This window comes from Thamnophis sirtalis, unplaced genomic scaffold, assembly GCF_051295495.1.
Source record: "Thamnophis sirtalis isolate CommonGarterSnake01/CBP01778 unplaced genomic scaffold, rThaSir2_p1.2 scaffold_2, whole genome shotgun sequence".
Lineage (NCBI taxonomy): Eukaryota > Metazoa > Chordata > Lepidosauria > Squamata > Natricidae > Thamnophis > Thamnophis sirtalis.
Window position 1 is genome coordinate 78054595 of NW_028261382.1, and position 24465 is coordinate 78079059.

Here is a 24465-nt window from a genome sequence, read left to right on the forward strand (position 1 = left end):
GAAGGCTGGCCCTCACTCACCCGCAGGGAAGCAACGATACAGAGCGTCAGAAGGAATTGGGCTCGCATGGCGACGCGGAAAATGGAACGCGGTCCGCGGTGTCTTGGCGGCGGACGGACGGAGGTTGGTGTCTGCGCTCCCGGATGGAGAAACGGCTCTCGGGAAGGGCGAAAGCGGGAAGCGGCTGCTGACTCCGCAAAGTAAAATGGTCCGAGGCTGCCGCACCGCGCACCGCGCTTTAAAATCGAGAGCGGAGAAAGTGGGCTTAAGTAGGCGAAAGTTGGTCGCGAGACGGCTGGTAGCTGCACAGCTGCGCAACGATTAAGCTTTTGAAGTTTCCGGCGCCAGCTTTTAAAGAGGAGCTAGGAGGAGTTAGGCAGGTCCCTCCTCCTGGCGTGTTCGATCCGCGGGAAGAATTTTCTCCCCCCCCCCTCCCATCTGGGGCTTTCCTAGGGTTGAAACCCCGCCAACTCTGGCTACCTGTTGGAAGGATAAGAATGCACGTTTGCTGGAAGCTTCTTTAAACACTGAATCAGTGCGACAAACCAGGTTAATGCGTGGCTGTTTGGTTTGTGCTTCTCCAGGCCTGTTATGACTCGGGTAGAAGGCTTGGAAGACCTTCTCTACTCACTTATCCACTCCTGCCTCGCCACAAGCTATCTTTTAACTCAGTGGTAAAATTCATTTTTATTTTTATTTTTACTACCAGTTCTGTGAGCGTGGCAGGGGAAGGATACTGCAAAATCTCCATTCCCACCCCACTCTGGGGCCAGCCAGAGATGGTATTTGCTGTTTCTCCGAACCGCTACCGGTTCTCCAGAACCTGTCAGAACCTGCTGGATCTCACCCCTGCTTTGAATGTCTATGGAGATTCCCAGTAATCCAGGTCATGATTGTCCCAAAAGTGCTTTTTCAAGAGGCAACTGGACTTTCTGGATTTTTTCTTTGAAGATGTTTCACTTCTCATCCAAGAAGCTTCTTCCACTCTCACTGGATGATGGGGAATGGAAGGCTTTATAGTCCTTGCAGACAGGTGGTCCTTTGCATCCCTTTAGAGGGTCCTTGAAGCACTTGGAGATTTATCTGTGTCCTAGAGTAGTGCTAATGGGTCCCGTAGTCTGCAATTCCCCCCCCCCTCTGGAAATCCATTCCTACTCCCATACCATTCAAAAGCAGTGGTGAAATTCAAATTTGGTGGGTGTGGCAAGGGAAGGATACTGCAAAATCTCCATTCCTACCCCTCTCGGGGGCCAGCCAGTGGTGGCATTTGCCCAGGTTCCCCGCTCCCGCCTTCCAAACCCCCCTTTTTGGCATCTTCGGGCTGTCTTGCCTGGACCTGATGGGCACTTGCCTGTGGGTCCCACGGGCATAGGGGCCCTATACTAATTGGTGTTAACCCATGTTGCCGGTTCTCCAAACTACGCAAAGTTTCTGCTACCGGTTCTCCAAAACTTGTCAGAACGTGCTGAATTTCATGCCCGATTCAAAGGGTGTCAATCCCAAATTGTATAGCTAAGTCTGTAGAGATTCTCCGTCATCCAGGTCATGGTTGTCCCAAAGGGGCTTTTTCAAAAGGCAACTGGACTTTCTTGTTTTTTTTTTCTTTGAAAGCATTTCGCTTCTCATCTGGTCAGAGCTGAGGAAGCTTCTTGGATGAGAAATGAAATGTATTCAAAGAGAAACCAGAAAGTCCAATGGCCTCTTGAAAAAGCACCTTTTGGGAAGTTATCCTTTGGTTGGATTGGATCGTTGTTTATTCAGATAACCTGTTTTGTAAAATATTGGGCTCTAAACAATAAGGGTGGTGAGCGAGCCAAGTTTTCCAGTTTTATCTCTGATGGCCATTCGGTCAATCCAGGTTAGCAAAATAAATTGGGGAGAAGGGAGAGAAAAATGTTCTGGGTAACATAGGAAAACCTGCTTGCTTCAATGGAAAGGAGGGAAATTAGAGCCTATTAAGGGCCCTTGGAGCTCTCTGAGCTTGCTTCTTTTCTTGCAGACATCTCATTACCCAAACTAGGTAACATCATCAGTGCTAGTAATTAATGGAATAGCACTTATGTTACCTACTGTATTTTTTGGAGTATAAGATGCACCTTTTTCCCCCAAAAGAGGGTGAAAATCTGGGTGCGTCTTATATACGGAATACAGCATTTTTGGCCACCCAAAACCCCGCCCCCTTTGCAAAAATGGACATCCAGAGGGTTCGGCAGGCCTGCAAAGTGCTCCTGGGGACTGGGGAGGGCAAAAACTAGCAAAAAATGGGCCTCCCCCCCCAGCCTCCAGGAGCACTCCACAAGCCTCCCAAAGCCTATAAATGCCGTTTTCTTGCAAAAAAAAAAAAAAAAATGGACCCGTTTTTGTGAAAAACATGCCATTTTTTGCTCATTTTTTCCCCTTGCAGCCCCCAGGAGCACTTTGCAAGCCTCTCAAACTCTCACAAAAAAAAACAAGGTGTGCAAAGGGTTTGGGAGGCCTGCAGAGTGCAAAAACTTTTTTTTTAATGTACCTCTTCAAAATCTTGGTGCATCTTATACTCTGAAAAATACAGTAGTTTGGAATAATGAAACGTCTGCAAGAACACAAGCAGAGCACCAAGGACCCCCTCATATCAACCCTGATCTACAAATATTCTCCTTTATTAGAGAATATTGACTGTATGTACAGGGATAACTTTGATTAAATGGAGATTTTTCAAGTTCTTCCGAGACTTTCTAGAACAAGAAGAAAAGCTGACTCCTTCCCAGCAACCTGAAAATACAAGTACTAGAAGCAACAATTCATTACCGTGATGTAATTTCCCCCCTTTCTTGCTTGACTGGCAAAAAAAGATATCTCTGAGATATATTGAATACAGATTTCAGTAACTTCTGGGTTTTGCATTCTCCGAGGGAGTTGACCATTAGTTGTCCCTTTGTTCCACAAACCCAGGATTTGTATTTTATCCATAACAGCTTAATCCAGAGGTGAAATCCAGCAGGTTCTGACAGCTTCTGGAGAACCGGTAGCAAAAATTTTGAGTAGTTTGGAGAATGAGCAAATGTCACCTCTGGTTGGCCCCAGAGTGAGGTGGGAATGATATTTTGCAGTACCATGTCCCTGCCATGCCACGCAAGCAATGCCCACCAAGCCATACCATGCCTACCAAGCCATGCCCAGAGAACTGGTAGTAAAAAAAAATTGAATTTCACCACTGGTGTAATCCAATTAAATCCGCATCTCAAACTTGTGCCCTCAAAACAACGCTATAGAGCAGTGTACACCAAGACAACTAGACATAAGAAAAAGTTTTCCCAAACACCATCACGCTGCTAAACAAATAATTCCCTCACCACTGTCAGACTATTTACTAAGTCTGCATTACTATTACTATTAGTCTTCTCATCATTCCTATCAGCCACCTCCTCCCACCTATGACTGCAGGACTTTAACTTTGTTGCTTGTATCCTTACGATTTATATTGATATTGATTGTTTCCTGATTGCTTATTTGTACCCTATGACTATCATTAAGTGTTGTACCTTATGATTCTTGATGAATGTATCTTTTCTTTTTATTGTACACTGAGAGCATCTGCACCAAAAACAAATTCCTTGTGTGTCCAATCCCACTTGGCCAATACAGAATTCCTTTTCTATCCTATCCTATCCTATCCTATCCTATCCTATCCTATCCTATCCTATCCTATCCTATCCTATCCTATCCTATCCTATCCTATTTTACTCTATTCTTTTCGATCTGCATTCTATGGACGCAAAGTTTGCATCTTCAAAGAATCGTCAGTATGAAACATATTGCCAATTTTTTTCTTTCTCACTCAATTTTTAAATGAAATCAAACCTGATCGAGTTCCGTATTTCTTTTACATCACAAATTTGTAATATTTGGGTTACTGTTCATACCACAGTATCTTGAATGACACACGTACAAAGGGGGGGAAAAAACCTATTTAGCAGTTATTGCAATGTATCAATAAAGCAATTGATTTTTATTTGGCCGCAGACCATCAAACCAAACAAAAGTCACCAGATAAAATAGAGAAGTGCATAAAAATTCTTCATTACTTAAGAAAAGTTGGAGGAGTTACTCTGATGTACTCTACAAGCCATAGAGCAGAACCTGGCTGTGGTCAACAAAATAAAGTGATTTTATTTGGTTGATCACAGCCAAGTACTGTGGTTAGATAGTAACAATTGAGGAGAGAAAGAGGCAGAATGGCAAGAATGTTTACTGAAAAATGAAGATAATTCCTGAGCACCTGCACAGAGGGAACAAAACAATGTGTTCCAGTTTCTCCACCACATTGTTATCTTTAGGTGTCTCCCTTCAGTAACATCTGCTGGAAGGGCTTTCAGTTTAGCCAAGGCTAAAATTAGTTAACTCAGATTAACAGATTTGGAAGAGACCTTTTGTAGGTTATCTAGTCCAACACCAACACTACCCACGCGAGCAGAAGACCCTACACCGTTTCTGACAGATGGCTGTCCGGTTTCTTCTTGAAAGCTTCCAATGATGAAGCTCCCACAACTTCTGAAGGCAACTTCTGTTCCATGGGTTGATTGTTCTCACTGTCAGAAAAATTCTCCTTATTTCCAGGCTGAATCTCTCCTTGATCAGTTTCCAGCCATTATTCCTTATTTGGCCTTCGGGTGCCTTGGAAAATAGCCAGTCAACTCAAGTCAACTCTTGCCCACCTAGCAATGTTAGTACAGCAAGCTGACCCATGATTTACCCATGATTTACATTGTTTACTGATGTAACTCTATTGATTGGGCTCATATCATAGTAATCTGTGAAACAATTAACTGATTGAGTTTGTCCAACAATCTAGGCATATTTTAGTTTCGCATATTGCATGAACCCAGCCCGTAGTCACCGATGAACTGCACAGGCTGATAGGAAGGAAAAGCTGACCGTTTCAGCCTTTTAATGTGCAGGGCAGATGTTTGTGGTTATCAAACGTGTTATCAAGTGTTATTCAGTAAATATCGTCACACAAAGCTTTAGCCACATCCTCTTCAACTCTAGCATCACCTCTGAATTTTTAAAAAAAAAGTAGTTCTCCAGGTGCAAACTCTATCTCCCATAAGCAATGGTTTTGACATACAACATAGCAATAGCACCTAGACCAGTGATGGTGAACCTTTTTCGCTTCGGGTGGCAAAAGCACTTGTGTACCCACCTCCATAATTTAATGCCCCCCCACACCATGCCTCCTGCGCATGCACGTGTGGAACACCCACCCCACCCCCGGCTGCCCTGTGCATGCATACAGGGCTTTCTTGCAGCCCGGGGAGGGCGAAAATAGCCTCCCTCACTCTCCTGGAGGCCCTCCGGAGGCCAGAAACGGCCCGTCTCCCGACTTCCCATGGGCCCAGTAGGTCCATTTTTTACCCTCTCCAGGCTCTAGAGGCTTTGTAGGAGCCTGGGGAAGGCGAAAAACAGCTCAGCACAAAAACTGGAAGTTCAGGAACGGATTTCCGGGTTGCTCTTTGGGCCGTTTTTTCCCCTCCGGAGGGCAAAAAACAGCTGAAAATCAAGGCCGAAAATCAGCTGGCCAGGATGCACATGCACGCTGGAGCTGACAGGGCGACGCCTCATGTGTCCTCAGAAATGGCTCAGCGGTGTGAAAACCTGGGTTTAGAAGTTTCAAAATTATAGTGTCTATGCATAATTATATGTATATAATTATTTATTTTTGTAAGGGGTGCGAGAATATATCAGAAGCGTTCTAGGGGTGCAGAGCATAGAAAAGGTTGGGCCCCTCTGTTCTAAGAGGTTTGCAGAGTCAGCATATTGTCCCCAACAATCTGGATCCTCATTTTACCCACCTCGGAAGGATGGAAGGCTGACTCATAGCCTGAGTGCCCATGTCCATATAACGCACTGCATATAAAAGATCATGTTCTTTGTTGCTGTCTGACTTTTTGTGACCCCCCCCCCCCCAATGGACCACAGCATACCACCCCCCCTCCCCCCGGTCCTCCACTGTCTCCTTGACTTTGCCCAAACTCATATTTGTTGCATCAATGACACTATCTAACCATCTCATCCTCTGCTCTCCCCTTCTCCTATTGCCTTCCATCTTCCCCAACATCAGGAGTCTTCTCCATGGAGTCCTCTTTTCTCATTTGGTGGCCAAAGTATTTGAGCTTCAGCTTCAGTATCTGTCCTTCCAAAGAACAGTCAGGATTGATTTTAGCCTAATGTATTATATCCTATCATTTATCAGGATGGATTGGATTTAAATCAAGTCGATTTAACTTTGAATGGTCATTAAATGAACTGTGAATGAATCTGTATTGTATACATTGAATATTCAGATTAGTTACCATTTTAAGTATAAGTGTACAATACAATACAATAGCAGAGTTGGAAGGGACCTTGGAGGTCTTCTAGTCCAACCCCCTACCTAGGCAGGAAACCCTATACCGTTTCACACAAATGGCTACCCAACATCTTCTTAAAGACTTCCAGTGTTAGGGCATTCACAACTTCTGGAGGCAAGCTGTTCCACTGATTAATTGTTCTAACTTTCAGGAAATTTCTCTTCAGTTCTTAGTTGCTTCTCTCCTTGATTAGTTTCACCCACTGCTTCTTATTCTATACTCAGGTGCCTTGGAGAATAATTTGACTGATATTAAGTAACTATATATACCAATATTCCATTACATTGTTATAAATCTATAAAATCTATATAAAAGTAATATGTCTTTATAATACCTCCTATCATATTCTATTATTACAATTCAAGATTATGGTAATTGTATCCATTGATAAAACAAGTCCCAAATCTTATAACATTGTTCATCCTCTTGTTCTCTGCTTTCAAATGTCAATTTACTCATTTCAGCACATTCCATTGTTTTTTGAATAACTTCCTCCTGCGTTGGTATTTTCTCATTTTTCCAGTTTATTGCAAATATAATTCTGGCTGCCGTTAAAATATTTACGATCGAATATTTCAAGTCTTTATTGTATGTATCTGGTATAATACCTAATAAAAAAGTCTCTGGTTCTATGGCATTTCTGTGTCATTTTTTCCAACCACATGTGGATTTTAGTCCAATACCTTTTAGCTTCTGTGCAAGTCCAAAAAGGCTTGATTTAAATCAACTCGATTTAAGTCATAATTTTTAGAGAGCAACTGTCTTCTCCGTCCCACAGTAACTCCTCCTCTAACCCACTGTTGACTCACCGACAGTCCCAATATTGCAGACTATACAGCCTCACGTTATATAACTAAGCTCCATTTCATGCTGAATAAACTAAATTATTAATGTGTCGTAAATAGAAAACTCTATTTAGATAGATTTGTACTCAAAAAACATTTTATTAAAATAAATTTGATAAAAATAAAAAAACAATTTAAATAAAAAAATCTGATTTAAAATTTAAAAATCCATTTTTTATTTTTTTTAAAAAATCATCGATTTTTATCCACCTGGTATCATGTCTTGTCTTGTCTTGTACTATACTATACTATACTATACTATTCTGGCCTACCTTATTCTAGAGTTCAGGCATCATATTAGGTCACAATGGGTCAGTATGTGGTTTTTTTTTGGTAAACAGTTTTTATTTATAATATAGCATACAAAGAAAATACAAAAGTAAATAATAGGGAAAATAGGGAAGAGAAAAGTGAGGGAAAGAAAAGGGGGAAAAGAAAAAAAAGGGCACTGACTCCTAACACCCTTTGGTTCAGTAGAATAAGGCATTAACGTCAAACCTCAACTTTTTACTTTTACATAATAGTATAAACTAGTCATTTCTATAAAACCAATCGATCAGTAAGTTTCTGTGCAAACAATTCACAGGCCATGGGTAGAAACCAGCCACGCAAACATTTTGAAGTGAAGAAACTATTTCTCGGTCTCTAGCCACATCCCTAATTTGAGAAATGAACTTTTGGTGATGTTCCACAAACCTCTCTTAAAATAACACAATTGTGTAATAACCATACTTGGTCTTAGCCTCTGTGATAAGAATAAGGACTTTTAAAGCAAAAAGCATCTCTATAATCTCTGTTTGGGAAAGGACAGGTGACAACAACAAATAAAAAAGTCACAATAAGGATTGGAACGCCACAATGTAATCCCTGCTCTTTGTGTGTGTGAGTCACAAAATGTGTAAAAACATTGCTCCAGTTGCATGGGTTCAGCAACCTCTTCACTGCTCTGATCATTTTCTCCACAGATGCTTCAAGCAGGCAGCCTTGACACTGAATTCAGTTTCCACTGATCTCAAAAAACACTTTGATCTCTGAATGATTTTCTGTCCAGGTTTAAACCGACAACAGCCAGTGACCAAAGTTTCATTTTATTTTATTCGTCCAGGTTTAAACCGACAACAGCCAGTGACTAAAGTTTCATTTTATTTTATTCGTCCAGGTTTAAACCGACAACAGCCAGTGACTCACGGTTCATTTTATTTTAGCTCAATGTTTCTCAACCTTGGCAATTTTTAAGATGGGCGAACTTCAATTCCTAGAATTCCACAGCCAGAAGTTCACCATTGTTCAAGCTGCGGAGATTAAGAAATAGCTGTAGCTATTTGCTTTGCACAGTTCTCTTTACTCGGTATCTCATTTATTAAAACGTGAATAAAAGCAGAAGCGATAAAACAAAAGCAGGAAGCCACCAGATTTAACAGATTAACAGAGTTGGAAGTGACCTTGTAGGTCATCTAGTCCAACCCCCTGCCCAGGTAGGAGACCCTACCCAGTGTTGAAATTCAATTTTTTTTACTACCAACTCTGTGGGCGTGGTTTGGGGTGGTGGTGGTGTGGCTTGGTGGGCGTGGCTTGGTGAGCGTGGCAAGGGAAGGATACTGCAAAATCTCCATTCCCACCCCACTCTGGGGCCAGCCGAGGTGGCATTTTCTGGTTTTCCAAACTACTCACAATTTCCGCTACTGGTTCTCCAGAACCTGCCAGAACCTGCTGGATTTCACCCCTGCTCTACCCCATTTCTGACAGATGGCAATCCAGTCTCTTCTTGAAAGCTTCCAGTGATGAAGCCCCTACAACTTCTGAAGGCAACTTCGGTTCCATTGCTCTCTATGAACCTCTCCTGATTTCCCTGTCACTTTAGCCAATGTTTTTAATGAACTGCATACAATTATTAACCATTAAAATTACCGTATTTTTCAGAGTATAAGACGCATGTTTTTCCCTCAAAAGAGACTGAAAATCTGTATAGATTGAATACAGCATTTTTTGCCTCCTGAAACTCTGCCCCCTTTACCAAAATGGCTGTGCATAGCCTTTAGGAGGTTTTCAGAGAGCTCCTGGGGGTTGTGGAGAGCAGAATTGAGGGGAAAACAGCCCATTTTGTACCCCCCAGCCCCGAGCAGCACTCTATCAGCTTCCTAAAGGCTATCCATGCAAAAAAAGGGCTGTTTTTGCAAAAAAAGGGCCATTTTTTGTTCGTTTTTGGCCCCCTCCACCTCCCCAGGAGCACTCTACAAGCCCCCTAAGGGCTATTCATGCCCTTTTTTTGAAAAAAAAAAAAAAAACAGGCCCGTTTTCACCAAAAACGGGCCATTTTGGGTATGTTTGCAGAGTGCAAAAACTTTCTTTAAAAAAATTTCCTTTTCAAAACCTTGCTGCGTCTTATACTCCGGTGCGTCTCATACTCCGAAAAATATGGTAGTCACTTGATATGTAAATAACTTTACCCACGATGTACAGGGAAGCAACTGAACAACGACAAACTCTATGCATGATTTGAACTGAGATACTTCATCCCGATATCAACAGGATTTTATTCCAGAATGCCATTTCTTGTCCCCTTTTCTAGGCATTTCTCTGTTTTGGGGCAAATCTATCCTTGGAAAAACCTACTGAGTTCAGACTCACTTCCAACAAACCACAAACAGGCTCACGATCTACATCAGTGTTTCTCAACCTTGGCAACTTGAAGATGTCCGGACTTCAACTCCCAGAATTCCCCAGCCAGCATTCGCTGGCTGGGGAATTCTGGGAGTTGAAGTCCGGACATCTTCAAGTTGCCAAGGTTGAGAAACACTGATCTACATGACTTAATATTACCAGTAAATGTTTTTTTCATGTCCTTTAGGCCTTTGTTTGAAAGGCCCAGCCTATTTTATTTTCCTCACTTACGGAAAAACCTAGCGTCCTATTGGCTTGTGCACAGGAACATGCATTTCCTTAAGATAATTCCCGTGTGCCTGGAAAAGGCCTCCCACAGTGGGGTTACACCCTGAAGCCCGAAAATGTAGAAACACTTGCGGTAAAATATAGCAGTAAACAAATGCCACTCACTAAGTCACTGGCCGTTTGTTTATTTTAAAAGACTTGCTAAAAAAAATAATCGGCTGGTCTATCGTCCTTTGAATACTTCACGGGAAAAGAGTCCTATTGAACGGGAAGTTTGGAAAGAAATGTGAAATGCTCCTCAGAATGCTGTACAGGTAGTCCTCGACTTACAACAGTTCATTTAGTGACTGTTCAAATTTGCAACAGCACTGAAAAATCGACTTGTGACCGTAGTATTTTTAATATAGTGTAAAGACAAATGTATATTGCTGGTCTTTGACCGTAATAAAGATCTTGTGACCGTTTTTCACACAAACGTTGCAGCATGGGATCAAAATTAAGATGCTTGACCATTGGTTCATATTTACGATGGTCGCAGTGTCCCGGGGTTGCATGATCCCATTTTGCGACCTTCTGACCAGCAAAGTCCATGGGGAAGGCAGACTCACTTAACAACCGTGTTACTAATTTAATAACTGCAGGGATTGACTTAGCAAGAAATGTTGCAAAATGGGGCAAAGCTCCCTGAACCATTGTCTCACTTAGCAACAAAAAAATTGGGCTCTGTTATGGCTGTAAGTCAAGGACTACCTGTATTTTGAGCAAAACCATCTGTTAGGTTTGATTAATATTTTGTGTGTGTGTGTGTGTGTGTGTGTGTGTGTGTGTGTGTGTGTGTGTGTGTAAGAACTAATGATCATCAGTGACTCAGGCGGCATACCAAAGGAGAAATGGAGGAATGTCCTAGAAATCTATGAGTAATCATTTCTGAGAGTGGCATTGACTACCTTCAAGTTGCGGTTACTTGCTCTTTGTCGGTAGTATAAACCCAGAACATATGCCTGGGAATGAATAAACTTACTGTCCAATTCTTTCTTGGGTCAACACAAAACAATGCCATTGTAAAAATAACTGTCTCATCAAAAAGAAGCAATTTGGATAATCAAAGAGAGAAGCAACCTGGAATTAAGGAGAAACTTTCTAACAGTGCGGACAATTAACCAGTGGAATGGCTGCCCTTCAGAGGTTTGGGAGCTCCCTCACTGGAGGCTTTTAAGAAGAGAGTGGACAGCCATTTGTCTGAAATGGTATAAGTTCTCCTGCTTGAGCAGGGGGCTGGAGTAGAAGATCTCCAAGGTCCTTTCCATATCAATATCCTATCCTATTCCTATCCCATCCTAAATATTCTTATCCTACTTGGTTGTGAATGCCTGCTAAAAAGCAAGGCCTAATTTATGCCAGCCTTGGTCACTATAGGCATGGTGACAGTTTGGATATAGTGGTGGAGGCACCAGGCTAGAAACTAGGAGACTGTGACTTCTAGTCTCATCTTAAGCATGAATGCCAGCTGGCTGACTTTGGACCAATCACCAAGGGTCTTGCCATAGGCATGAAAGCTAACTGCATGACTTTGAGCCAATCAACAGGAAACTGTAAGGCACGAAAGCTGGCTGACTTTGGGCCAATCAGCAGGTGATTGTGAGTTCTAGTCCTGCCTTGGGCATGAAAGCCAGCTGGGTGACTCTGGGCCAGTTCTTCTCTCTCAGCCCAACTTACTTCACAGGATGTTGTGGGGGAAGGAAGAAGGTATATTGGCCACCCTGAGTTATTTAGAACTATAATAAAGGAGTATTAAAAATAAATTTAAAAAATGCTGCCCCTTTTGCTTTACAATGTCACCAAGCAGCTGGAAAATACCCACCAGATTGGGCTGAAAGGACTGAATCAGATGGATCTGACATTCCCAAAGATTTTGCTTGACCTGCTGTTGGTTGAAACTTTCCAAATATAAAATAATGCAAAAATGAAGAAACATATGAGAAGAAACATATGAGAAACATATAGAACAGTCATAAACATCTATCTATCTATCTATCTATCTATCTATCTATCTATCTATCTATCTATCTATCTATCTATCTATCTATCTATCTATCATCTACCTACCTACCTACCTACCTACCTACCTACCTACCTATCTTTAGTTTATGGTCATTGCACCTTGTATAACAAAATTAAATGCCATCTTTGGTGTACATCATACATAAGAAAACTATAAAAATAAAAACACAAGCACTCACCCTTCACATTCTATACAATTGAATTGAAAACTCCTGATATTGCATTAATATTGCACTACACAGTACAATTCAATATAGCTACTGCTCTGGGATAGATAGATGTTTTCCAGCCTATTTGTGTTCATTTTTATTGTTCTGTACCATCTGGCAGATGGTAATAGTTCAAAAAAAAAAAAAGGGGGGTGCCCAAGATGAGATGGATCTTTAAGGATGTTTTGAACTTTCTTAAGGCAGCGGGAGCTATAAAGCTCTTGCAAAGAGGGGAGAGGGCAACCAATGATTCTCTGGGCAATGATGTTAACCCTCTGGAGCACTGTCCTATCTGCAGCTGTGCAATTGGCAAGCCATACACAGGTGCACTAAGTTAAAATACTCTCTATGATGCAGCGGTAGAAGGTCACCAGCAGTTTTTTCATTCAGTTGTTTCCTGAGAAGCGTCAGGTAGTATAATCTCTGCTGGGCCCTTTTGACCAGTGCTGCAATGTGAGCGCCCCAAATCAGATCCTCTTTTATGATAACACCCAGAAACTTAAAACTGGCCACTTGCTCTACTCGGTCTCCATTGTTAGGCAAGGGCTGGATGTCTGATCTATTCCTTCTACAGCCCACTATAAGCTCCTTGGTCTTATTGGTGTTAAGGACCAAGTATACTTATTAAATTAATTATTACTTAATTAATCAAGCAGAACCAAAGGCATCAGAATTAGAATACTCAAGAAATCGGGCTGGGGGAGAATGATTTTGCTATGACAACTAACTGCTTTAAGCAGAAAGAACTGAAACCATTTCCTGAGAAAACATCGACTGACAGTGAGACCAAAACGTGAGTTCAACATTTCACTCTTTTCTGGAAGTGCAGCATGACCACATCAAAAGTCAAAAGTCAGATGGGTTTTCTGTAGAGTGCAGTGAAACATAGGTGACACATGGCATTTGTCATGATAACTTTTTAAAAAATTGCAGTCTGAAGAAGAGGAAGCTAAAATGTTACATTAGCAAGGCAAAATGGGGGTGGGGTGTTATGATTATGATGTTTCTATAAACTGTAAACGGAAGTGTGGTCTACTTGAATGCAATTGATCCCAGGAGAACCTCTACTTGATCCGCCCACCTCTGTTCTGGGCAGTGTGAGTTAAATTAAGTCTGTATGTTTGTGTAGTAAACCTTTTAATTCAACCTTTTTATGAGGGATTGCTACATCCATGTTGTGGTTGAGTGAGCCATCCTTTAACCTGGGACTTTCCAAACAAATTTATGCATAATCTTGAGAACGTCCCTGAAAATATGCCATTTTCCTTCTTAAACTTTATCTCTCCAGAGCAGGCTCACTCATTTCTCTTTCCACTGCTATTTAAAGCTTGAGAAAAGCAGAGAAGAGCAACAAAGAGGGTTAGGAGTCTAGAGACTAAACCACAGGATGAATGGTTGTGAGAACTGGGAATGCCTAGTCTAACAAAGAGAAGGGGTGACATGATAGCTGTCTTCCAATATTTGAGGGGCTGCCACAGAAGGGAGGGGGGGTGTCAATCCATTCTCCGAAACACCTAACAGCAGGACAAGAAGCAATGAATGGAAATTAATCAAGGAGAGAAGCAACCAAGAACTAAGGAGAAATTTCCTAACAGTGAGAACAGTTACCATAATCAGTGAAGCGGCTCGCCTCCAGAAGTTGTGGGTGCTCCATCAATGGAGGTTTTTAAGAAGAGTTTGGACAGTCATTTGTCTGGAATGGTTTAGAGTCTCCTGATTAAGCAGGGGGTTGGATTAGAAGGCCTCCAAAATCCCTTTCACATCTGTTATTCTGTAATTCTGCAACCTGCAACCTGTTATTCTGTTATTCTGGTTTGCCGCATCTTAGAAGATGATCAAATAAAGGTCAAGCGAAGCCTTTATGAGGAGGTCAGGCAGTGATCCTAACTTTGTGGAGGGGTCCAAAATATGATTCACTATTAGAAACAATCAGATGGACCCTTGCTCTCTTTCTAAAGCAGTGAAACCAATCATCAGTTAAACCTCCAGGTTTAACCATTCCAGGGTTTGATTTTCTCATCCTGCTCCAGATTAATGGATTCAATGAGCAAAAAGAAAAATAAATCAGGAAAAAATATTTTGATCTAGGAGGCAGTAAGAAATTGAAGGGAGGGGGAGAGAGACTGAAACGGACTTTTCTGCTGCTAATTCTCTCCTGTTTATGTATGGCCATGTTTCAAACACGACCCCTCCCAGCCTGTACTGATTTAGCATGCCTTCACTAGCACAGATGTGGTTAATCTTTGGTGAGATTCACAGCCTTTAGGGCTGGTTGGCAGCTCAACAGTTCAAGTCCTAACCAAGGACCTAGGAACTCTTAAGGTAACGTCGGAGGATATAAGCTGTTCCAAGTAGGGTGGTTTTTTTGTAGAATCAGAATGTTCAAGTCAGGTAAATTTAGAATTTTCAAATAGCTAGGTTTAGAAATTTTATTTTAGACACATAAATGAAGCAAGACATAGATTAAAACAACAACAACAAAATAATTCCATCATACAGCAGTTCATATCAGTATGTCTTTACAGTTTGCGTTTTCACCCCTACACATTCATATCTTACATTCGTAGTCTTTACTGATTTGTGCATATTATTCCATATTTGTTTATACTCAACTGTTTATATCAGAATATCACTTTACATATACTGTACATTATATATCTGCTATCGTTATACTGTACATTATATATCTGCTATCGTTTAGTTACTTAACATTTCTACAATGTCGCTATTTTATATTTCCTTATTTCTCATTTCTCTCTTCTAACCATTTATACCAATTATTCCATATTCTGATTCTTCCTTTCCTTGTATTTCTTTTGTCAGTTTGTCCATCTCTGCACACTCTAAAATTTTTCTTATCACCTCATCTTCCTTTGGTACTACCTTGTTTTTTCAATTTTGGGTATATATTCTGGCTGAAGTTATAATATAAAGGATTAGGTATTGTATTTCTCTACTGTATTTTTTGTGTGTGTAATAATACCCAATAAAAATAGGTCTGGTTTCCAATCTATATAATTTCCCGTTATTTCTTCGAGCCACTTTTTAATTTTGGTCCAGTAATTTTTCTCCATTTCGCATGTCCACCATAAATGTCCCATATGATTTTTTGCACCTTCAACAAATCGGTGATATCTTTGGGAACATCTTTGAGAGCCTCGCTGGGGGAAGATGCCATCTGTAGAACATCTTGTATTGGTTTTCCTTGTATGCCGCAGACATAGTCAGTTTCAAATTTGTTTCCCAGAGTTTTTCCCATTTTTCCAGATCTATACTATATCAAAAAATTTTGCCCACCTAATCACTGTTTCTCTGACGTCATCTTCCATTTTATATCTCAGCAAGAATTTATATATTTTCCTACTCAATTTTTTGTGTGTGCCTTGCAGTATTTTGTCTAATTCCTGCTGCTCCTTCTGAAACTTATACATTTTAATATCCCTGTTATATTGTTTAATTGTTGTTTAATTTATTTGTATGCCGCCCTTTTCCCTGAAGGGACTCAGGGCGGCTCACAACTCAAAAAGGGAGGGGAAAATACAAACAAAGTAACAAGAACACAAAAACCATACATAGTTAAAAACACAACAATCGTACCATTCGAAATGGGGCAGCGAGTCTTTAGCCCCAGGCCTGTCGGAACAGCCAGGTTTTAAGGGCTATGCGGAAGGCCTGGAGGGTGGTGAGGGTACGAATCTCCACGGGGAGTTCGTTCCAGAGGGTCGGAGCAGCCACAGAGAAGGCTCTCCTCCGGGTAGTCACCAGTTGACACTGGCTGGCGGATGGAATTTGGAGGAGGCCTATCTGCTCTGAATTTGTGTGTAAGTGAACAAATCTATATTTATGCCCTGGTCTTTTAATTCTTGTTTGGTTTTCAAATTACTCTGTTCTTTTATTAAATCTTATATCTTAATAGTTTGTCCATATCCATATAATTTGGGTGTTTCGGTGCTTCTATTGTGGATAACCAATTTGGTATTTTAGTATAATGATTTTATTTTTATTTTTTTTGCCAGACCTGTAATAGCACATTCCTAATCAAATGTCTTTGGAAGTATTTGTGAGATCTATTTTTTTCATCCCAGATCAACATTCAATACAATACAATAGCAGAGTTGGAAGGGACCTTGGAGGTCTTCTAGTCCAACCCCCTGAAACCCTATACTGTTTCAGACAAATGGCTATCCAACATCTTCTTAAAGACTTCCAGTGTTGGGGCATTCACAACTTCTGGAGGCAAGCTGTTCCACTGATTAATTGTTCTAATTGTCAGGAAATTTCTCCTCAGTTCAAAGTTGCTTCTCTCCTTGATTAGTTTCCACCCATTGCTTCTTCTTCTACCCTCAGGTGCCTTGGAGAATAATTTGACTCCTTCTTCTTTGTGGCAACCCCTGAGATATTGGAACACTGCTATCATGTCTCCCCTAGTCCTTCTTTACATTAAACTAGACATACCCAGTTCCTGTAACCGTTCTTCATATGTTTTAGTCTCCAGTGCCCTAATCATCTTTGTTGCTCTTCTCTGCACTCTTTCTAGAGTCTCCACATCTTTTCTACATCGTGACAACCAAAACTGAATGCTGTATTCTAAGTATGGCCTTACCAAGACCTTATAAAGTGGTATTAACATGATCTGGATTCTATCCGTCTGTTTATGTAGCCTAGAACTGTGTTGGCTTTTTTGGCAGCTGCTGCACATGGCTGGCTCCTATTTAAATGGTTATCCATTAGGACTCTCTCACAGTTACTACTATAGATGAATGATGCCATTCTACCTGGAGGTCATGGCCTTCTAATATCAAGATTCTCTTGTTTTTTTAGCTCTATCCAATCTTTGGCCCACGTTAGCGCTGCTGCCTGATACTACAATTCCCAATCTGGGAGCGCTAGGCCTCCTTTTTATTTGCTGTTCTGTAATACTTTCAGTTTAATCCTTGCTTTTTTTCCCCTGACAGATATAAGAAATCAAGATTTATTTATCTGATTTATTTGATTACAACTGGCTGGCTCATTCGGAAAAACAAGAGAAAGCCGCAAATATCATATTATGATTAAGTAGCATACATGACTTATCCCTCTAAACATAAACACGTAACATCAAAAGATTAGAAGATTGCAGAGAAGGAAATAATCACTAAAGTCGTATATCAATTAAGCTACCTTGGTAGCACTAATTTTAAAGCAAGACACCAGTTTCCCCTTCTTTAGCTGCTCTACAGAAGCTCCATCAATTAACATTTGTATATGATATAATGCTTGAACAGCGGAATGAAAGATTTAGAATTTCAACTAAATTGTAATTCAAAATGGAATTATTATAAGATGCATCATTGTATTTAACACCAGATAAGCTATCAAGAATGCATAAAAGTGTTGCAAATGAAAGTTGGAAATGCAAATGTAAAGAAAGGATCTTTCTATCATTTATGGTGGGCATGTGATAAAGCAAAGAAATATCGGAATAGGAGCAGGGGTGAGTTCCTGCCAGTTCTAACCTTTTCTATAGAAGAGGTTCCACAAATCTACCGTGCCGTTTAGAACCGGTTCCAACTCCCTCTCCCGCCCGCCCGTACCACGCTTGCCCCGCCTGCCGCTCACTGATTGGCTGGCTCACCAATCACCCCGCCCACCTCTAAGAGTCCTATCTAAACCTTAAAGTCTTAAAGCTGTCAAGTTTGAACACCCCTGGGTTTTTTTTTTCCTAAAGGGTTATGGGTGCGAGGGTCTTGTAACTTGACAGCTTTAAGACTTGCACACTTCAATGCCAGAGTTCCTGAGCCAACATGACTGGAGGAGGAATTCTGGGAGTTGAAGTCCACAAATCTTAAAGCTGTCAGGTTTTTTTTTCTAAAGGGTTAGGGGTGCAAGGGTCTTGTAACTTGACAGCTTTAAGACTTGTGTGCTTCAAATGCCAGAGTTTCCGAGCCAACATTTTGTTTGCTAAGCAAGAGCATTATTAAGTGAGTTTCACCACATTTTACAAGTTGACTACGCCCACCCATTCACATGACTGGCACATCACTCCCTTTTTTTCCCTTTGCCGTAGACCTTTCCCTTCCCTTCTCCCTCTCTTATTGTACCACTATTTCCTTTAGTATTTTTGTACTTTATATTATAAATTATTAAAAACGATGTGGCTTCTAAAAAAAAGAAGATCCATCAACTAACCAAATTTAGGGAGGGAGAAATTACAATGAAAGATAAGTGGAGGACAAGTATATGAGAAGGGTAATATGGAGAGAAACTTCCTATACAATTTAGAAAAATCTTGGCTTGACAAACCATATAAACTTGGCAGAGAAGGAGGTAAAGATATGAAGAGCCACACCTAAAACCAGCTGCTAAACTCCAGAGGCTATGCAAATAGAAGTCCCTTGGCTAATGAATGTGGAATCCTGCAAATGTGCAAATATGGAAAAAATTAGCATTACCCATCATGGAGGAATGGCTGGGGAGGTTGATGGAATTTGCTAAGATGGCCAAACTGACTTAATTAGAGAAAGGCTGTTATTGATATGTTACTGAGATGTGACTTTTCTGGGTAAAAAAGGTAAAATGATTTTGTGACTTACAGTCTTGAGGGTTAGGAAGAATAATTTTGTAGAAATTTGTTTATAAAAGACAGGAAGAGATAAAGGAAAAGAGAGAGAAAAGAAAAGATGATGATTATGGACCTGAAAAAAAAAGCTTATCCACATAAGAAATACATTTTTTCAAAGAAAAAACAGAGTACAGGATAAAGAAAAAACAAGCAATAAAGAAAAAAGGATATAATACAACGGAAGAGAACAGAATATGAACGTGTAAAACAAGAATGGAAAACGCATACACACAGGCATTTTGTGGTTTTTAAAAAATATCTTTGGGGTTTTGTGTGTGTATAGACACATTTCCTGATCTTTTTAAATCTTTTTTCTTTATCTCTTCTGTTTTTCTTTATCACATGTACTATATTTTTTTTCTTTGAATGAATTTCTTATGACGAACACAATCTTTTTATAATAGAATAGCATTCTTTATTGGCCAAGTGCGATTGGACACACAAGGAATTTGTCTTTGGTGCATATGCTCTCAGTGTACATAAAGAAAAATAAAATACATTCATCAATAATCATAAAATACAACACTTAGTGATACTCATAGGTTACTAATAAGCAATCAAATTATATTGGGAAACAAATAAAACAATATAATTTTTAAAGATACAAGCAACATGGTTGCAGTCATAAGTGGAAAGAGATAGGTACTAAGAAGGATGGAATACAGACTTAGTAGATAATTTGGCAGTGTTGTGGGGATTAGTTATTTAGCTGAGTGATAGCATTCGGGGGGAAAACTGTTCTTTTGTCTCGTTGTTTTGGTGTGCAGTGTCATTTTGAGAGTAGAACTAAACTTTTTAATAACAACTAAAAAAAGGACTACCCTGATGTCAGAAGCACAGCTGGGGATAAATTTGCCACAGAACTTAAAAAAACAACAACCCCAAACTGGCCTTGAGAAATTGCTCATATAAACTTTGCTGAAGGTAGATACAGTATGAGCAACCACACCTAAGATTAGCTGCTCAACTCCAGAGGCCTTAGAAAAGTTCCTTTTCTATTATGTGGAGCCCAGGAAATGATTTGTAATAGTCAACATGTCTCTGCACTGACTCAAAAACAAATCTCACTGCACCCAGTTCTATGTTTTCAAGGTAAGCCTGCTCGATACCCTAATTTCAGTTTCCCAAGGACATAGGAACAGAAGTGGGTTTCTACCGGTTCTGACTGGTTCAGCTGAACCAGTAGTAGCTTGGTGGCCTGGGTCGCTGGAACCGGCAGTGACCCAGCCCTGCTATGCCCCCAAACCGGTTCTCCCAGTGGCGCCTTTTTGCTTCTGCGTGTGCGCAGAGCAATTTTTGTTGTACTGCGCATGCACGCAGGTGGGTGACGCGTCCCTGAGCGAACCGGCAGTAGCGGAACCCACCCCTGGGTAGGAGTATTAGTGTTAGCAACACACACGGTTCTGAGAGAGACTCTTCTGTTGGGGATGGGAGAAGAATCAAAGTTCTGGATACTAAATATAAATAATAGCAAAACTACAAAGAATCTTATTTCTGGGGAATTGCCTTTGTCAAATGTTTGCAACTAAAGCGACAGAGTCTGCAGCCACCAGTAAATTTATTACCAGTGAATAATGTTGTTTAGTTGCTAAGTTGTGTCTGACTCTGCAACCCCCTGGATAATAGCATGCTAGGCTCCCCGGTTCCACCACAAAAGCGCGTAGGACAAAATCGCGCTCGACAAAAGCGTGCTGTGACGTCATCACAGCGCGACGAAAAAGTTCGAAAAATGTAAAAATAAAGCGAAAACCTTACCCTAAGCCCCCCAAACCTAACCCTAAACCTAACCCTAAACCTAACCCTTAACCTAACCCTAAACCTAACCGTTAAAGTAACGAAAAACCTAACGCTAACCCTTAACCTAACCCTAACGCTAACGCTAACGCTCTAAAGCTAACCCTAACCCTTAACCTAACCCTAACCCTAACCCTAAACCTAACCCTTACCTTTATGTGAATCGGCTTGCTTTAATTTAATTTTTATTAATTTTTATTTGAATTTTTCGATCTTTTTCGTCGCGCTGTGATGACGTCAAAGGCGCGATTTTGTCGATCACGCTTTTGTCGTCCGCGCTTTTGACGGGTCACGAGGCTCCCCTGTCCTCCACGGTGTGCTGTGTAGAAAGTTAGCAGCACCTACCCCTCTCCTAAAAGAATGAAATATTTTGGGAAATATTATAAAAGCCTGTCATCTGCACCTCCATAACTGTCTGGTTTGGCTCTGCAACCCAACAAGACAGAGGATAATTAGAACTGCAAAAAAAAACAATTGCTGCCAACCTGCCTTCCATTGAGGACCTGTATACTGCACAAGTCAAAAAGAGGGCTGTGAAAATATCTACAGACCCCTCAAATTCTGGACATAAACTGTCTCAACTCCTACCCTCAAAACGATGCTATAGACTGAGCACTGCACAACAGAACAACTAGGCACAAGGACAGGTTTTTTCCCAAATGTCATCACCCTGCTTAACAACTAATTCCCACAACACTGTCGATAATTTACTAAGTGTATTACTATTATTTTTGTCTTTTCTAGTATCTATCTCTCCACACTTATGACTATAACCATGTTGCTTGTATGTTTACAATTTATATTGTTTCCTAGTATGATTTGATAGGTTATTAGTAACCCTGACTATCACTAAGTGTTGTATCTTTTATTTCTTGATGAATATATTTTATTCTCCTTACTTACACTGAGAGCACATGCACATGCACCAAAGACAAATTCCTTGTGTCCCCAATCACACTTAAGAAAGAATTCTATTCTATTCTAACAGGCAGAATATTATATTTCCCTAAAGGAGAAACATGCTCTTGGAAAGAAGCCCCCACCTTTCTTAATAGCTCCAGCAGGACTGGCCCAACCTATCTACAAGACAAAAGACCTTCAGCTCCAGGGTGATGGGATTAAGATATGACCCCTCCAGGACATTATAGGATTATCTAGCAGCAGGGGATGCTGTCATAAGTGTGAAAAACAATCCTCAAGAATTGCTTTCAGTGCCATTGTAACTTTAGACTTAGAATAACTTTATTGTCACTCTGAATGTACACTAATCGGAATGCATATTAAAATGAAATTTCCTTGCATACAAGCTCTCAAAGGGACACCCCCTCCAATATACGCTACATACACATGACAAAATAAATAAATAAATAAATAAATACAAATGTATGCCTATACTAGTGGTGGGATTCAATATTTTTTTAACTACTGGTTCTGTGGGAGTGGCAGGGAAAGTTTACTGCAAAATTCCCATTTCCTCCCGATTAGCTGGGATTCTGATCTTCAGGATATACACTGAAGATTTAATTTTATTGTATGTGGTGCAATGATAATAAAGTAAAGTAAACTAAATAAGAAATGTTCAATGTTTTCACAGGACCGGAAAAAAACAAAACTCTCAGACATTTTTTTCAAACAGCAATGACTCAGCTTATTCAACAAATTTTATCGGCCATCATACGACTTCTATTGTTTAAGAGAGTAGAAAGCATTTCCTGCTAAGTATGTTTTTGAAATTATTGTTTCTGTTTCAAAACTTCCCCATAAAATTAGATAAAAATTACGTCGCAAATCTGAACAAAATAACATAGAATACATTTGGCAAGGGAAGAAACCCGGGATTAAGTTTAAACTTTTGCAAGACGTAAAGAAAAGAGGAGGATTCGGTGGAACAGAATGGGAATTAAACCATGAAGTAGCAACGCTAACCTGGGTAAAAGAATGGATCGATTTAAAAAATAATAGATTGTTAACACTTGAGGGCCATGATTTGCATCTAGGATGGCATGCCTTCCTGTGGTACAGGAAACAGATAGCACATCAATATTTCCAAGGACAGGCATTATTAGAGACATGGAATAAATTTAAGAGGAAAATTTATGGCAAGGTACCCATTTGGCTATCAACACTAGAAGCAGTAGTGCATCCCAATCTTATTGATCAGGAAAAATAGGTCACCTATAAAGATATACTAGATAAAGAAGGGAGATTAAGATTGAGGCAAGATTTAAAAGAACAGGGGATAGATCTGGAATGGTGGTCTTACCTCCAAATCCAATCATGCTACTCAAAAGATATGAGAGAGTGGGGTATTAGTGGGGAGTTGGTGGCAATAGACAAGATTCTTTTGGAGACAAATGATAAATTGATAAAGAAGATTTACAAATTCTTATTGGAATACAATATGGAAGAAGAGCAGGTCAAGGAGACAATGGCTGCATGGGCGATAAACTTTGGTTATAATATACATTTGGACAGATGGCAAGACTATGGGAAAGGAACAGGAAAATAACATTGTCAATACCGTATAAGGAAAACCTATATAAGATGTTTTACAGGTGGCACCTTCCACCCGCAAGAATCACCAAAATGTTTAGAAATTCATTGCCAAACTGCTGGAAATGTGACCAAGAACCAGGTAAGTACTACCGTATGTGGTGGTCGTGCCAAAAAGCCAAAATATACTGACAGAATATCCAAAAGTGGTTGATAGAGATAACTGAAGAGGAAATAGAATTCACACCGGAACTATTTCTCTTGGGAATTATAAACAAGAAACACAACAAGGGGGTTATCTTTTTAACTATAAGTATTATCACGGCAGCAAGAATGGCCTTTGCCCAAAATTGGAAAAACAGGGAAACTCCACATGAAGGGGAAAAATAATTAGGATAATTTTGATCTGTGCTGAAACGGACAAATTGAAGTGGGAAAGATGAAAGATAAAGATGAATCAGAATATTATAAGATGTGGGATAAATTTTATCGATGGTTGGAATATATAAGGGAATGCCCAAAATAGGCCTGAGCCAAGATTTATAGAATGGAGACTAGAATTGTGTATGAAATGATAAATGTGAGTATGTACAAGATAATCATAAACGAACACGGCTGGAAATAGGTTACTTTTTTTCTTTTTGTAAATAAGGTATGGATCAAATGTCATAAAAAGAGGGTGGCTAAAATGTATGGGTGAAAACTAATCAAAGAGAGAAGCAACTTAGAACTGAGGAGAAATTTCCTGACACTTAGAACAATTAATCAGTGGAACAGCTTGCCTCCAGAAGTTGTCAATGCTGCAACACTGGAAGATTTTCAGAAGTTGGATAACCATTTGTCTGAAGTGGTGGAGGGTCTCATGCCTAAGCAGGGGGTTTATTTATTTTATTTTATTTTATTTATTTTGTCAAGCAGGTATAAGATAACAAATATAATTATGAACACAGAAAATGGATACAAATAAGTGGGGACAGTAGGACAGGGATGGTAGGCACATCAGAGTGCTTAGGCACGCCCCTTACAGACTTCTTAGAAATGTGGTGAGGTCCACGGTTGACAGTTTAACGTTAAAATTATAGGGGTTTGAGCATGTAACAACAGAGTCAGGTAGTGCAGTCCAGGCATTAACCGCTCTGTTGCTGAAGTCGTATTTTCTGCATTTAGTCATTTAGTCATTTAGT

The 24465-nt window shown here is 40.2% G+C and overlaps 1 protein-coding gene across 2 annotated transcripts in view; it reads right to left on the bottom strand.

The window, feature by feature from the left end:
• The window catches only part of LOC106548010 (tumor necrosis factor receptor superfamily member 10B), a 44104-nt gene extending 43803 nt beyond the window's left edge, over positions 1-301 (bottom strand). For both annotated transcript variants that reach the window (XM_087706182.1, XM_087706180.1), the window contains exon 1: positions 21-301. In XM_087706182.1, coding sequence (XP_087562308.1) covers positions 21-68 — 48 coding nt within the window. In that variant the 5' untranslated portion in view covers positions 69-301. The remainder of the gene's footprint in view (positions 1-20) is intronic.
• Between the last annotated feature and the right edge of the window lie 24164 nt (positions 302-24465).